Source organism: Anopheles darlingi, chromosome 2 (genome assembly GCF_943734745.1).
Source record: "Anopheles darlingi chromosome 2, idAnoDarlMG_H_01, whole genome shotgun sequence".
NCBI classification, from domain to species: domain Eukaryota; kingdom Metazoa; phylum Arthropoda; class Insecta; order Diptera; family Culicidae; genus Anopheles; species Anopheles darlingi.
In genome coordinates, this window is record NC_064874.1 from 84,117,016 (window position 1) to 84,130,189 (window position 13,174).

Sequence of the window (13,174 nt, forward strand, 5' to 3'; positions counted from 1 at the left end):
TTGGTTTGTTGTGGATTCTCGCCCCTTTTATATGCTTTTATTATATGCTCGCGACAAACACGTGTTGCTGAGTCCGTGAGTGGCGTGAAAACCGTCAAAAGCCAGTTGGGAAGCAGCGCCATCGTTGATGCTTTTCGTTGTCGAATGGACACAACAGAATCTGGACTGCTTGGATTGAATCATTTGAAAACAAAGAAAACCGTTTCTGAACAGTTATTGCTGCAATTCCTCCCAATTCGGTTGTGGTATTTGGATGAAGGATTACGATTGTAGCTCCTGAATAGGACACTAGCAAACGGCTTGCCACGGAACAGCTCTCTCCTGTGATGGTGTGTCCTAATGTATCATTCGTGCTCGAGCTCCTCGATATATTGATCACATGTTACTGCTACGCACTTAAAACGATGACGACGACGACGTACAATGAGTCAGCATGCGTGGCGGCCCCCACCACCGCCTCACTTAGCATAGCAACACCCCAATTCTCCCCTCTACCACCCCGTGGATGGTTTGTGTAACGGAATTCGCGCGAAAACGCGCTACGCAACGGAAGTGTGTCTGGCTGGCTGGCTGGTTGGCCTTTTGTGTGCTGCTGCGTCTGTGGCTGTGGCGTTTTGCGTAAGCCCCCCCCACCCCCCTTCCCGAACGCGCCGATCCTCTAGGCCAGCGGCGGTGGCGGCCCAATTGGTGTCTAGGTTTTTTTTTTTTGGTAAGGTGCCCGTTGCCGGGTCCCCAATACAATCCAATCCAGTCCAGTTCAGTTCAGTCTGTGGTCTCGTCCCCGCCGGTCACTGGGTGGCCTTTAAAAAAAAAAAAACTTGGTTAACCTCGAACCGCTCTCTCTCTCTCTAGTCCTTCTCTTACTGGCTACCCCATCCTGTACCGACCGATCGACCCACCGACCGGTTGGTTCGCTTCGTTTCGTTTCGTCTGCTGCTTCGGTCTCGCGCCTCGCCTCGAGACACACAGTGACAGCTGTAACCGCCCAGCGCCAGACCAGCCCAGCCAGCCAGCCAGCCAGACGGGCATCTAACCAGGGAGGGGGGAGGTGCGTGAAGAAGAGAAGGGAAGGGAGAAGGGGGGTGTCTTTGGACTGCGGATCCGTCGTCGTCTCCGTCAGACGGTTGCGCGAAGCTTAATTTGCGTTTTTACAACACTACGCTTGCTGGCTGGCGATCGGTGTCGTCTGGTGGCGATCGCGTCTTGATAAGTGTCTGGAACCTTGGGCTTGATCATCGCGCACGATGCGCACGTGGCTGCAGATGACGTCCTTGAGGGTACGACACTAGCGCATGATCGATGCGGCACGGAAAACATAGAAAATTATGCTTCTTTTGGGTGAACACATATTGTTGAGAAGAGAGGAGGTTCGTATCGATCGCGCGATCACCTCTCTCATCTCTCTCTCTCTCTCTTCTCTCTCTCTTTTTTCTCTCTTTTATCTCTCTCTTCCAGCTTTTCTGCGCGATTTCCGCGATTTCTTGTGTGTTGATCCTTCTACATGCTGGCTGCTGGTTGCTGCTTGTCTCTGCCGGTGGTCACTTTTAATCGAGCCGAGCCCCGCGGTTCGAGAGCCCCGCGTACCCCCGCGGCTAGTTATGCTCCGTCTCGAGGCGCATAAACGCCGCCGCCTTGCGGTGGGAGCAAAGCAACACACAAAAAAAACAATAATGATAATAATAAATACAGATCCCTCCGATCAACCGCTCGGCAGGAGGTCGTCGTCGTCGTCGTCGTCGGTGGCGGTGGCGGTGGCGGCGTCCACCACTCTAGCGGAGGGCACAGACAAGCCAACCAGAGCAACCCTTCAAAAAGAGGAGGAAAGGAAAAAGGAATGTGGCGCGAAACGGTGCAGACAGAGAGAGAGAGAGAGAGAGAGAGAGAGAGAGAGAGAGAGAGAGAGAGAGAGAGAGAGAGAGAGAGAGAGAGAGAGAGAGACACGCACCACGGTGCCGCCGGCACATAACAAAGGCAAATTCACGATCGCGATCCACTCCTGGGTCGTCGGGAGAGGGAACGGAGGAAAACCTGTCCTAAACTCCTTCCCCCGCCTGGCGGCCCTGGTTGCGTTGCGTAGCGATGGTTGTGTGTCCGTCCGAGGAGGTCCGAAGCAGGCCGCGATTGAGGTCCAAACTGCGTCGATTTTGCGTGAACACCACAACAGCGCCGAGCGGCCTCTTATGCTTTTGTTCGGGGTATGGTCGAAAGACGCCGCCGCCACCGACGACCGTTCAAGGTCCGTTATGTGGTCCGAACCGAAGCCGAAGGGACGAAGAGAAGGAAGAGAGGAGCGGAGCGCGCGGTGTTGAGAAGGGGACGAAGGCGCACGCAAAAAAGGAACGCCGCACTTTTCGGCACACGGTTTTTGGCCGGGGGGGGGGCCGCTGCTTTTTGCACGCACTTTTTGCGACGCTCTAGAGAGACCCCCCTGTGATGTGCCTCCTCCTGTGTGTGTGTGTGCGAGTGTCTGAAGGTCTGATGATGATGGCGATGGCGATGATGATGATGCGAACATTAGATTGGATGCCGGTCGGTCTGGTGGTGAAGGCGGCCCCGAGAGAGAGAGGAGCTGTTCGCCATTTTCTTGCGCGCAAAATTCTTCGTCAAGGTGTGTGTGTGTCTGTACGCACGGACGCACGCATTGCGGAAGTCGCGACCTTCTTCTTCTACTTGGGGTGTACCGATGACCGCCCCTGACGGTCAATCGATCGCCATTTCGGACTTTTGCGCTTCTCGTAGCCTCTCCATTATCCTCACCTCCGGCTCCTCTCACCATTCTCACCACGCACCAAGGTGTGCGTAAGTGTGTGCGTACGCGGTGGTGGTTCGCTGTCTGTCGGGTGTCTGGCAGCGGCTGGTAAGGTGGAGGTCAAATTGTGCGTAACCGTCGCGCTGTCTACGCAAGAGGGGGATGCTCCGATGCTTAGACCTCAGCACTTCACCTCTTCCCCTCAGTCCCACCCCCTCCCCTCCCCCATCTGGCGAATGTTTAATGATGATGGTCATGATGCCGGCTGCGGCCGCGGCCGCGTGTCTGGCGGCTGGGCAGTCGTTTTGGGGTAGTTTAAAAAACCTCAAAACGCACACTCCGCGTCCGCCGTCTGGTGGCCTAGTTCACATCGCACTCTCTTCCTCTCTCTGTGTGCGCCACCTCCCGCTTCATGGTTGGCCTTCCGTTTGTTTTGGGTCTTGGGAGACAGGAGGACGAACAGAGAGAGAGAGAGAGAGAGAGAGCGAAAGAGAGAGTAGAGGGGGCTGTAGATTCCGTCGTTGGATGTGGAAGAAAAGTTTCATTTTTTAAAGGTCCACCTGGGATTTGCTGAGTCTCCTGTGCGTGTGTTTGTTTGAAACGTTGGTTTCGAGGAGATGGAAATTATGTTTATGGTGCGGTTGAGCTGTTCAACCAGTCGAACACCACTGCATTATGTTGTTGAAGAAGTCTTTAAACATGTTGAGGAATTTTCTATTCTTCAATTCCTAAGTTTTATTTGAATATTGGACGCATATTTATTCATATTAAGCAATGGCGATGTAAGCAGATTGTTATATAAATTGATTTAAACAAGTTTTTACTTTTTATTCTAAGAAAAAAAAGTATAAATCTGATTAATATTTTTAAACAAAAGTAAAGAAAGCAAACAATTAAGTAAAGAAAGGCAAACAAATGAAATGAAAAAAATCAGCAAAAAAAACCCCCGAGCGCGCAGTGTTGCTGGACGAACAAACATATGTACGTAATGTGCTTTATCTACTTGCAAAATCAATCAATTAAGTTGACAACAACAGCTGGCAACAGAAAGGGGAGCGAAGCCAAGCCCCCCTTCGCTGACGTAGACATGTCTTTCCATCTGTTGTGACACAGCCCTGGAGTTTTTCGTCGCCGAAAACAGAAACAGAAAAAACAACGAAACATTATAATTGAAGGGTGGCGCCGCCACCCCTATTTTTTTGGGGTGGTGTTGATCACCAGCACACACCGCACTGGTTACCACCAGGACCACAAAACGATGGCAAACAACATCTCATTAACGTGGCAAAGCATAGCATTCCCAGTGGCCAGTTCTGATCGGGGGGCGAGATTGCTTCCATATTGTTGTGTGAGAGGGTGGCGTCTCCATTTCCACTGAGGAGGAGGAGGAGGAGGAGGAGGAGTGATCCTTGGTGCTTCATCGAATCTCACCCCCCGGCCCTTCTGTGTGCGGTAGACCAAACCGGAAGTTAAGACCCTGCCGTCCTCTACTTCGTTGTGCGGGGGGACCACACCTGGAACCCAGTCGCCGTTCCGTCGAAGGTGATGGAGTCCGTTCTCCCTTCGTACGACCCCCCCTCCCAATGACCCCTCCTCTGGTCTGGTTAATTAGAATAATTATTGGTCTTTTCCGTCCAGTGAGGGTGGTGGGGGAATGAAATTGAAATTCCGCGGTCCCCGGGCCCCCCTTCGTCGGCCGACGTTCGTGTCTCCCGATGTCAAGGTTCAGGTTTCGTGCACTCCAAAGGAAGGGTGTTGAGGATATTTTTTGGGGTTTTTTTTTCTTTTCGTTCTTGGTTTCCTTCTTGCTTCGTTTCCCTTTCGGGGTTCGGCACGCGTTGTCCTGCTCAGGACAGGAATTGCTCCAGCTTTTGCTACCGACCATAAAGTGTCCCTTGGGGCCCCGAGGGGGGGTTGACGAGTGGTCGTTTTTTTGCCGTTGAACCTCTCGATATCATGTTTCGGTGTGTGTGTGTGTTGCTTCTTGGGCCGGGGGTGAGTTTTCCACGAAACAATTAGAACACGACGGAGCCGTTCGATCTCGCCGGGAGGGTTTGGATGTTTTTCTCTTGAACTTAATTTCAATCATCCTGATTGACTTGACGTGAAAATGGCCTTCACATGGCACTCTACGTTTAGTACAAGCTGCTACAGGGGTTGATTTAGTACAATATTACCTCCTTCTTTTTTTTTCGAGGTCTTGTGGTGTAAAACAAACACCCATACTCACGCCATGCGCGTGATGCGGTCGTTATTATTTGTAATCTTAACTGACCCCAAAAGAAAGGTTATAAAATGGGGCGCGCGCTCCCCCCTGGGTCCTCTGTCCCTGATGGCCCAGACCATGCCATAGCTCACGCCTCAATCAAAGCACTCCCCAAGGAGCAATCGCGTTGCGTTGCACCGCAGCTACTGCTGTACCCACACACCTCTCCTTCGCCCAGCAGCCGCTTAATCCTCGTTGATGGTTCGCTGGTTTGCGCTGCATAAAACAGCAACATAAAGCCATAAAACCCGGCCTAGATAAGCCTCGGTAGCGAAGGGGTGGGGGTAATGAAGGGGATAAGAGATAAAACTTTCCTCGTCTTGTTGTGTACGTCTTGCTACTCACTCAAGCGCGATTTGTAGCGGCGCTAACGTGGAGCCACTCCCCCCATTAACGGTCAGTGTCAAACGAACTGTAATGTCTTGTTTTAGTTGTGGTGTGTGTGTGTGTGTCCGCGGTATAAAATTGGAACAGAAAAGGAGCCACGCGAGGGGAGGAGATGGAATTTGTGGTCAGCCCCCTCCGCGTTGACCAACTGGAACTGCACGAAATCAGTGCCACTTCCATCATTGAAAGGAGAAGAATGGAATGGATTTATTTTTACTTTTCCAAACTGAAAACAAGCCAATAATCGTCACCAGCGGTGGTGAACGATCATTTCTCTCTTTCCTTTTTTTTTATTGTTCCAGGTCCTTGTAGTCCGAGGAAAATATGTTTCATTTTGCCACCCCAAAGGGGAGAGACTCCAAAGGTGTGTGTCTGTGTGAGTGAGGACGGGCCCTTGGTGGTGCGCTCGAAAGGACTAAAAATAAAACAATAAATAAAAGCAACGCCATGCCGTGTGTCACACACAAATGGCATTCGTTCGCTCGTTCGTTCGTTCGTGGGTTGCTTGGTTGGTTCGTTGGGGCACTGATGTTTGGTTGGCCACAAAAATAACCAAACAACAACAACAACAACCACCACAACAGACTCTGGAAATTGTGCTCTGGAAAAAGTGCACAGTACCCTAGTCCTAGCGACACGGCGAGCGAGTGTCTTGTGCGTGACCACTGCCGTTGGTGGTGGTGGTGGTGGTGGTGGTTGGCGGTCTGAAACTTATCCCTCGGGACCAAGACCAATTCCTGGCCACACGTGGCGGAAGCACGCGGATGGCAAAAGTGCCAAAAATATGATCAAAACAACCAACAACGCGACGCGGCGTTGGGTTCTTGTGTGTATGTGTGTGGACGGAGCGCACGGCGGGGGGGGGGGGGTCTAAGAATAGTTTTGTTCTTGAAAATAGCAACCACTCTCTCTGTATTCTGCTGTTTATTGCGACTGGATGCATCGAGGCAGAACCGCGAAATGACGGCGGCGAGAAGCCAAAAAAAAATGGGAGAAAAAAAACATTTCACCGAAAACAACAACAACCTGTCCTGCTGCTGCTGTTGCTGCTGCTGCTGCTGCTGGGTCCTGGCTGGTCCTGGGTGTTCTTGGTGTGGCCAGCATGTGCTGATGGTGGTGCACGATACTTTTGTTTTGGCCGCGTTATTGATGAGGCGCTTGTCAGATCAATCGAGAAGCAGCAGCGGCGGCCAGAAGGAGTAGTAGGTTGTGGATGCGTTTTGAGGTCAACAGATGAGGAAGTACAAAACATGTCGTTCTTGTTTGTCCGCTACCATCGCAATAGAAAGACGCTTGAATGAAGGCGCCATTCCTGGTATCTCTTTGGCGATCGAGTGATATCACCAGATGGATTCTCATCTTCCCAAAAAAAAAGCAATCGGAATGATGCAAGCACGCAACAGGCAACAGCAGCAGCACCAAAAGCGACGACGACATTTGGTTTCTAATGAAGCGAAGCTATCGCTATGATGGTACACGTGGCAGCACTACGCCAAGATTGATGGCCACGTTCTGCGTTGAAAATAGAGTTCCTGACTATGCTGACCCTGGGGGGCAATAATGTTGTTTGGGGGGGGGGGGGGGGGGGGAGGATCGTTCCCTTGCAGCGCCGCTGTTCTGAGGCCGGTGTTTAATGATTAGTTTTGAAATTCTCTCACGCACTAGCGCACCCGTGATCTTCTTCTGCCTTTCTTTCCCGCATTAATCTTCTTCTGCCTTTCTTTTTTCTTTCTCTTCCCCTCTCGAACAACACAGAGAGCTACAAAGACGTCGGCGAAGGAGGAAGAGGATACGAGTGCTGCCGCGAGTACTACTACCGCCAACACCGCTAGTAGCAGCAACAGCGGCAGCACCAGCGCTAGCAGCGGTAGTAGCCAGCAGCAGCAGCAGCAGCAGCACCGCGGCAGCAGTTCTCATGGGCCACCGTGGCGGAAAATTGCCGCCGCGATGTCCACACTTACCAACAGTGCTAGCAACAACAATAACATCAACAACAACCACCTCCTTCATCACCACCACCACCACCACAACAACCACCACAACCAGCCGTCGTCTTCGAACCACCACCACCTGTCGTCGTCTCCGCAAGGATCGACCGGAGCACCATTCCTTGCTGCGACGTCGTCCTCACCAGCATCGTCCGGCGGCAGTACCAATATCAACAACAACGTTCCCGCCGCCGATTGCAACAGCAACCTCATCAACAACAACAACAACAGCAATCACTATCCTCCAGCGGCGGCGTCTGCTGCGACAACGACGACAACAGCAACAGCAGCAGCAACAACGGCTGCTACTCCACCGACGCCGACCTCGAGCAGCGGAGGTTACAGTGGCGTCGTCAGCGGTATCCTGGGAGTGCGCGAAGTTAGCGCCAAGCTGTTTCTACCGTTCGCGCGCACGATGATGCCTTCGTCGCATAGCAACATCACCAGCAACACACCGACCGATGCTAGCAGCAACGGCGGTGGTAACGGTGCAACCGGTGATGGTACGACACCCGCCACGCCGGCAGGTGGTTCCGGAACACCGAACCAGCAGCAGCAGCAGCAGCAGCAGCAGCAACACCATCATCAACAGCACCAGCAGCAGCAGTTGATCCTGCCGGAATCGTTGAACATCGTGCTGCACGGATACCAGCGGAAGCTGAAGACGAACCGGAAGAAGTACTTTGTGGTGTACGGCGATACGCCGGACAAGTGTGCCCGGCTCGAGTACTTCGATAGTGAGAAGAAGTTTAAGCAATCGATAGCCGCGGTCACCAGCAGTCTGGCGGCGGGTGGTGGCAGTGGCAGTAGCAGTACCAGTGGTGCACCGGTGGCCAAGCGTAGCATCGCGCTGCGTAGCTGCTTCAACATCAACAAGCGGCACGACACCAAGAAGCACATCATCGCCCTGTTCACCAAGGATGATTGCTTTTGCATCGTGTTCGAGAGCGAGGACGAGCTGTACCGGTGGTTGCGGACGTTGCTGAAGCTGCAGCGCGGCGAGGAGTCGGAAGGTGATCCACCGAGACCCACATTTGGTAAGTACTGTCCGTCCGCGTACTGGCCAACACTGTTGTTGCCGTTCGGTTGCCGTCTAAGCGCAGTGGAATGACGTAAATGGTTTCGAAGCGTTTATGAATATCGCTGCTTTGATGGGAATTTTATGTTTCCAAGGGAGGGAGGAACACATGCCATGTGCGAGGCAAATAAAAAAAACAACTTTCCAACCAACTCTCCTCCTCCCCCCCGGTTCTCACAGATGGCCGCAGAGAAACAGTGCGTCAGCATTGGCATCCGGGACCTCTCTATAACCGGGTGGGGGAGAGATGATGCTTGAGATGATGAGTTCTGTAGTAGCCAGTGCCCCGCTCCCGTGTGGTGGTGGAATGTCCGGAAATGGAAAAGGATTGCCTTCCTACACTCTTTAACGCCGGAAGGAGGTGCTTGCGCTTGGGTTAATTTAGCGGGCAAAAAACCCGGAAGTCACTTGATATGTTTTACCCCCTTGCCGAATTCCGGTCGCTCTGGCATTGGATTGACAGGCAGGCAGCAGCATGAGAGAAAAACCGCCAAACGCGTGATCTAAACCAAAACATAAAACTCCTTCCCGTCCGCTCTAGCTCTCTTACCCTTTAGCTTCCGTTTGTCATCGGATTTTCACTTTATATACCCGTACTGCCCCACCAGAGCCGCCCGGATTATGGTGAAACGCGCTTTCAGTGCGAGACCATAAATTTGTATTATGCTAAATGGGGTTTCACGCATCGCACATACATCATACAAGCACCACGAGGGGTGGGGGCGCAGGTATGTTGTGTTGTTCGCTCTGCCGGTGTCCGGTGTGCAGCTTCCGGATACAGCATCTGGTGATTCCTGGATGTGGCTGTGCGCCGCTCTCCTGTCCTGTCATCGCCCTCACGTTGTACGGGTAGGGCGCGAATGTTGGCGATTTATTATTTATATTATTTGATGGATGGCTAAACGGTGTACACGTCCGGTGCGTGCCAGGGAAAATACACTTGTTTTGGCTTCTTTTGAGAGTTGATGTTCCCTTTGGGGGGCATGTCCAGCAAACCTGGCTGGTGTGTGTGTGTGCGTGTGGTGGTTGTTGCCTTGAACCTGGGGGAAAGGTCTCGTGAGATTCGCGCCTACTTCTCGTTTTGATTCTCTACTATTGCTGCTTTTGGGAGGTCGTTGTTTGTGTCTATTTGGAGTAAGTTGAAAGGGACAAGCAATCATTTATGCATTCCTGTGGGAACTTCTGGAAAGTTGGTCTATGCTGCTTGCATAGATAGTAAGTGTCAATCTGAAAAACATATTTCAGATTTTTTTTTGTTAAATTCACCACAACTATAACTTCCAGAGAACAACGCGCGGTTGGTTTTATGCTTTGCAACACTACCTCAACCTCTCACGGCTCGTTTGTACCTCGTAGAACTTCTTGTGTACTTCCTGAACTCTTGAGGTAAAGCCTTCAATATTTTATGTTTGTTCCACACAATATCAAGAGGCGCGTAGTGTATTATGACTATCTTCATCATCGTTGATAATGCCCAAACCATGTTGAATTCCTTCCACACGTTTTGCGCCAACTTTATGTTTCGACTTCATACAGACACTATCTAGAGCTGTTCCGAAGACGCAGTTTTCTTCATTAGTATTATTTGAATTACTCAGGATTCGTCTGTACCTCGTTGAAGTATCCAGATCCTAGCTACTGCTAGAAATTTGGATCCTATCCAATCCAATAGAAGCGCACACAGCGCGAAGATCTGCAGCGTGAAAAGTGAACCGATGCAATTAGATATGTCCAACATCGTTTTATGTTAATTCAAATTCATTCATTGAAACAAAAAAAAAACCCCAAAAAAGAAATACGCGCCGTCACGTGTCGCGCCACTCAAGAAAAAGAAAGAAAGAAAGAAAGAAAGGAGCGAAGACATTTCCAAACGACCTTTAACCGGCTTTTCCTTCGAGCCGGGGAGCCCCAATGCGGAAGACTCCCTCCTGTTCGGTTCGGTTCGGGTTTTTGTTTCTCGAACTTTGCTTCTTCCTGCATTGACATTTCGTCCCCCGCCCTAATCATCCTCGGTGGTCGTCCTCCTTAGCATGCAGCCCAAGACTCGCAGTGTGCGGTGGTCGACCGCATTGGTGGCGGTGTGGGGCGGGGCGCGGGGTGCGGTTTCCTAACGCATTGCGCGAATTCTGCGACGCTCGAGTTCGTGACTCTCATTCACAACAAACACAGTCAACAGCCAAACAGAGAAATGCGGGGCAAGTACGGTGGTGGTGTTGGTGGTGGGATATCCTTTTTAGTTTCTGGATCCTTCGTCCGGGGGGTTTTTTTTAGGTTAGGTTTTCGGTTCCGTTTCGTTTGCTCCTGCAGTACGAACTCTGCGACATCGGCACTAAACGTTGATGAAGAGACGAACAAGACGAACACAACTCCTGAAGTTCGTGCACTGGAGTCACCTGGCCCTTTGGAATTGGACGAGGCGCAGACCCTCGGTCGGTTCCATGTTGCTCAATCATTTATGCGTTCCGTGGCGCATAGGCGTGCCGCCGGTTGTTTCTCGGGCGTTCGGCCAATCGATCACGATCCTTCGACGGTTAGCTGCTCCTCTGCTTTGCATTGGATTGGCTGGCCGTGCGGCGAGCAAAATGGTTCTTCTATAAAGCCCGCCACTCCTTACCTGTCCGCACTATCCCTGTCCACTGCATGATTCATAATTTGTTCGAAGCGAAGAAAACATAAATATGCTCGACGCATCGATGTTTGATTCCTTTCGTTTGGTGCTCCCCCCACTTCTTGCGGCTCGAGGATTTCAATGCTCTCTCCTCCGCGTGCTGCTTCAAAGGATCTCCTTCTGGTCTCGTCTTCCGCTCACCCTCTGGTGGCCACCAGCCGGGGGGCCAGCTGCTCTGGTATGCTGGCGGCGTACCCTCCTATGTGTACCTCCTCGTGCCCTCGCCGTGGATTGCGGTTTTCGGTGCCCTCACATCATGCTCTGGAACCCAAATGAAGTAGTGCGTCCACTGTCTCTCCTTTTCTTCTTTCTCTTTCTCTTCTTTCGTTCGTCTCTGTGTGGGGCTGGGTGTGGCTGTGTGTGTGCCCATTACCGATGGAGTGAAGTGTGCTAAATGGTTCAAGGCACGATCACGTTGTATGTTTTGTCGCTGCATCTAGTAGCCGTGTGTGTGAGAAGAGTCGCCGTTGCTGCTGATGATGACGCAAATCGACACCAACTCTTCCTCGACGCGGGTGCTGGAGACCGCAACCTGCTGTCCTTTCTTTCATCCCCCTTCCGCCAAAAAGAAGTGCTTTGATTATTTGTTGTGTGCGAGCATGAAATGAATTTAAGCACACCGGGGCCAGCGCCAAATGACCAAGCAGGCTTTATTTTTCCCAGCTCAGTGCTCATTCTGTTTGTCGATCGGATCCCGGGGACTGCCAAAGTTGCCTTTTTGCAGAAGAAGCAAAAGAAAAGGGTGGTAAGAGACCCCCAGAGTGGTGGTGATGGGGAAACAAAGTTTATTGAAATGTCATCCATCGGTTGACACGCGGTCGCGCGATCACGACCACTAACCAGCCAGCCAGACAGTCAGTCAGTCCGCGAACCGGGCAGGGCTCTGGTGTTTTGCATAAATATGCGCTAAACGGTTCCGCGTTTCTCGCGAGCGTTCGCGTCCGGGTGGAGATTGGTGGAATGGAGGGTTATTTGGATGGAAATGAGTTTTCAGCACGACGTGGCGGGAGAGGGAGGGAGCGAACAGTTTTAGGGCGAAAGAGCATGCATGGTGGTGTATCGATGGCTTACCAATATGCTGCTGCTGCTGCTGCTGCTGCTGCTGCTGCTCGGTCCCAGGCTGTTTGTTTCAAAAATAGAAATGAATTAAGAACTTGGTATGGAAATGTGATGACGACGATGACGACGACGACGAGTGTCATCACCACGCGTGATCCGAGGCAACATTCTTCCTCACTGGTTTTAGGATGTTGAGAGCCGAAACGTCAATGGATAAGTCCTCTCCCCTACTCGACACCAGCCCCTCTGCCGCCTTACACGATGTCAAAGGTTCCGGTTCCGCTTCGATCTCCATTTTCCTTAATTTGTCCCCTTCCACGGTACCGCTTCCTCTGCATCTCGGCAGCAGCACAACAACCCATTAGGGTGTTATTGAATGGCCTCCAAGACAAGACGATGGCTGCGGCGATGGCGGAGAAGCAGCAGTGCCTCATGCCACTCCCTTCCACCTTTCGAGCAAAGGCGCGCACCCCCTAAATGGCGAGATAATTGAATCAATAGATTTCCATTATCTCTTTCGTTCACAACCGGAGTCAGAACCGATGTCAAAGCGACTGATGCTGCTGCTGTTTTGTCGGCGTGTTCTTGCCAAACACGATGATGATGATCTCGCCGTTTTATGTTATATGCCTCCTTGGTGATGCTCTCGCACGACAACGAGACACGACCGCCATGCGGCATGCTTAGTGATGGCTTTTTATATGTGATGTGGCGCGCACCATTCGACGAGGATGAGGACTGCAGGACAGGACAGGACAGGACATTGGTGAGGAAGAACGTGTGTGAACGGAAGTGACACTAAACTTGTCGACGGGCGACTTCTAGATGGCGTTTCCATGGAGAACGAACACCAGAGGAAGAGGGAGGAGGGGTGGGGTTAGAGGCCGCCGCCGCCGCCACCGTGGTCGAGAATATGGCGGAATGAGAAAATCGTTTGATCACCATTTTGACACGTGTTTTCCACACAGGACACACACAC

At 51.7% G+C, this 13,174-nt stretch overlaps 1 protein-coding gene across 9 annotated transcripts in view; it reads left to right on the forward strand.

The window, feature by feature from the left end:
* The window catches only part of LOC125950398 (mucin-19-like), a 180,861-nt gene that overhangs the window by 39,125 nt on the left and 128,562 nt on the right, over positions 1-13,174 (forward strand). For all 9 annotated transcript variants that reach the window (XM_049678348.1, XM_049678354.1, XM_049678356.1 and 6 more), the window contains one exon: positions 7,158-8,427. In XM_049678348.1, the coding sequence (XP_049534305.1) occupies positions 7,350-8,427 (1,078 nt within the window). In that variant the 5' untranslated portion in view covers positions 7,158-7,349. The remainder of the gene's footprint in view (positions 1-7,157; positions 8,428-13,174) is intronic.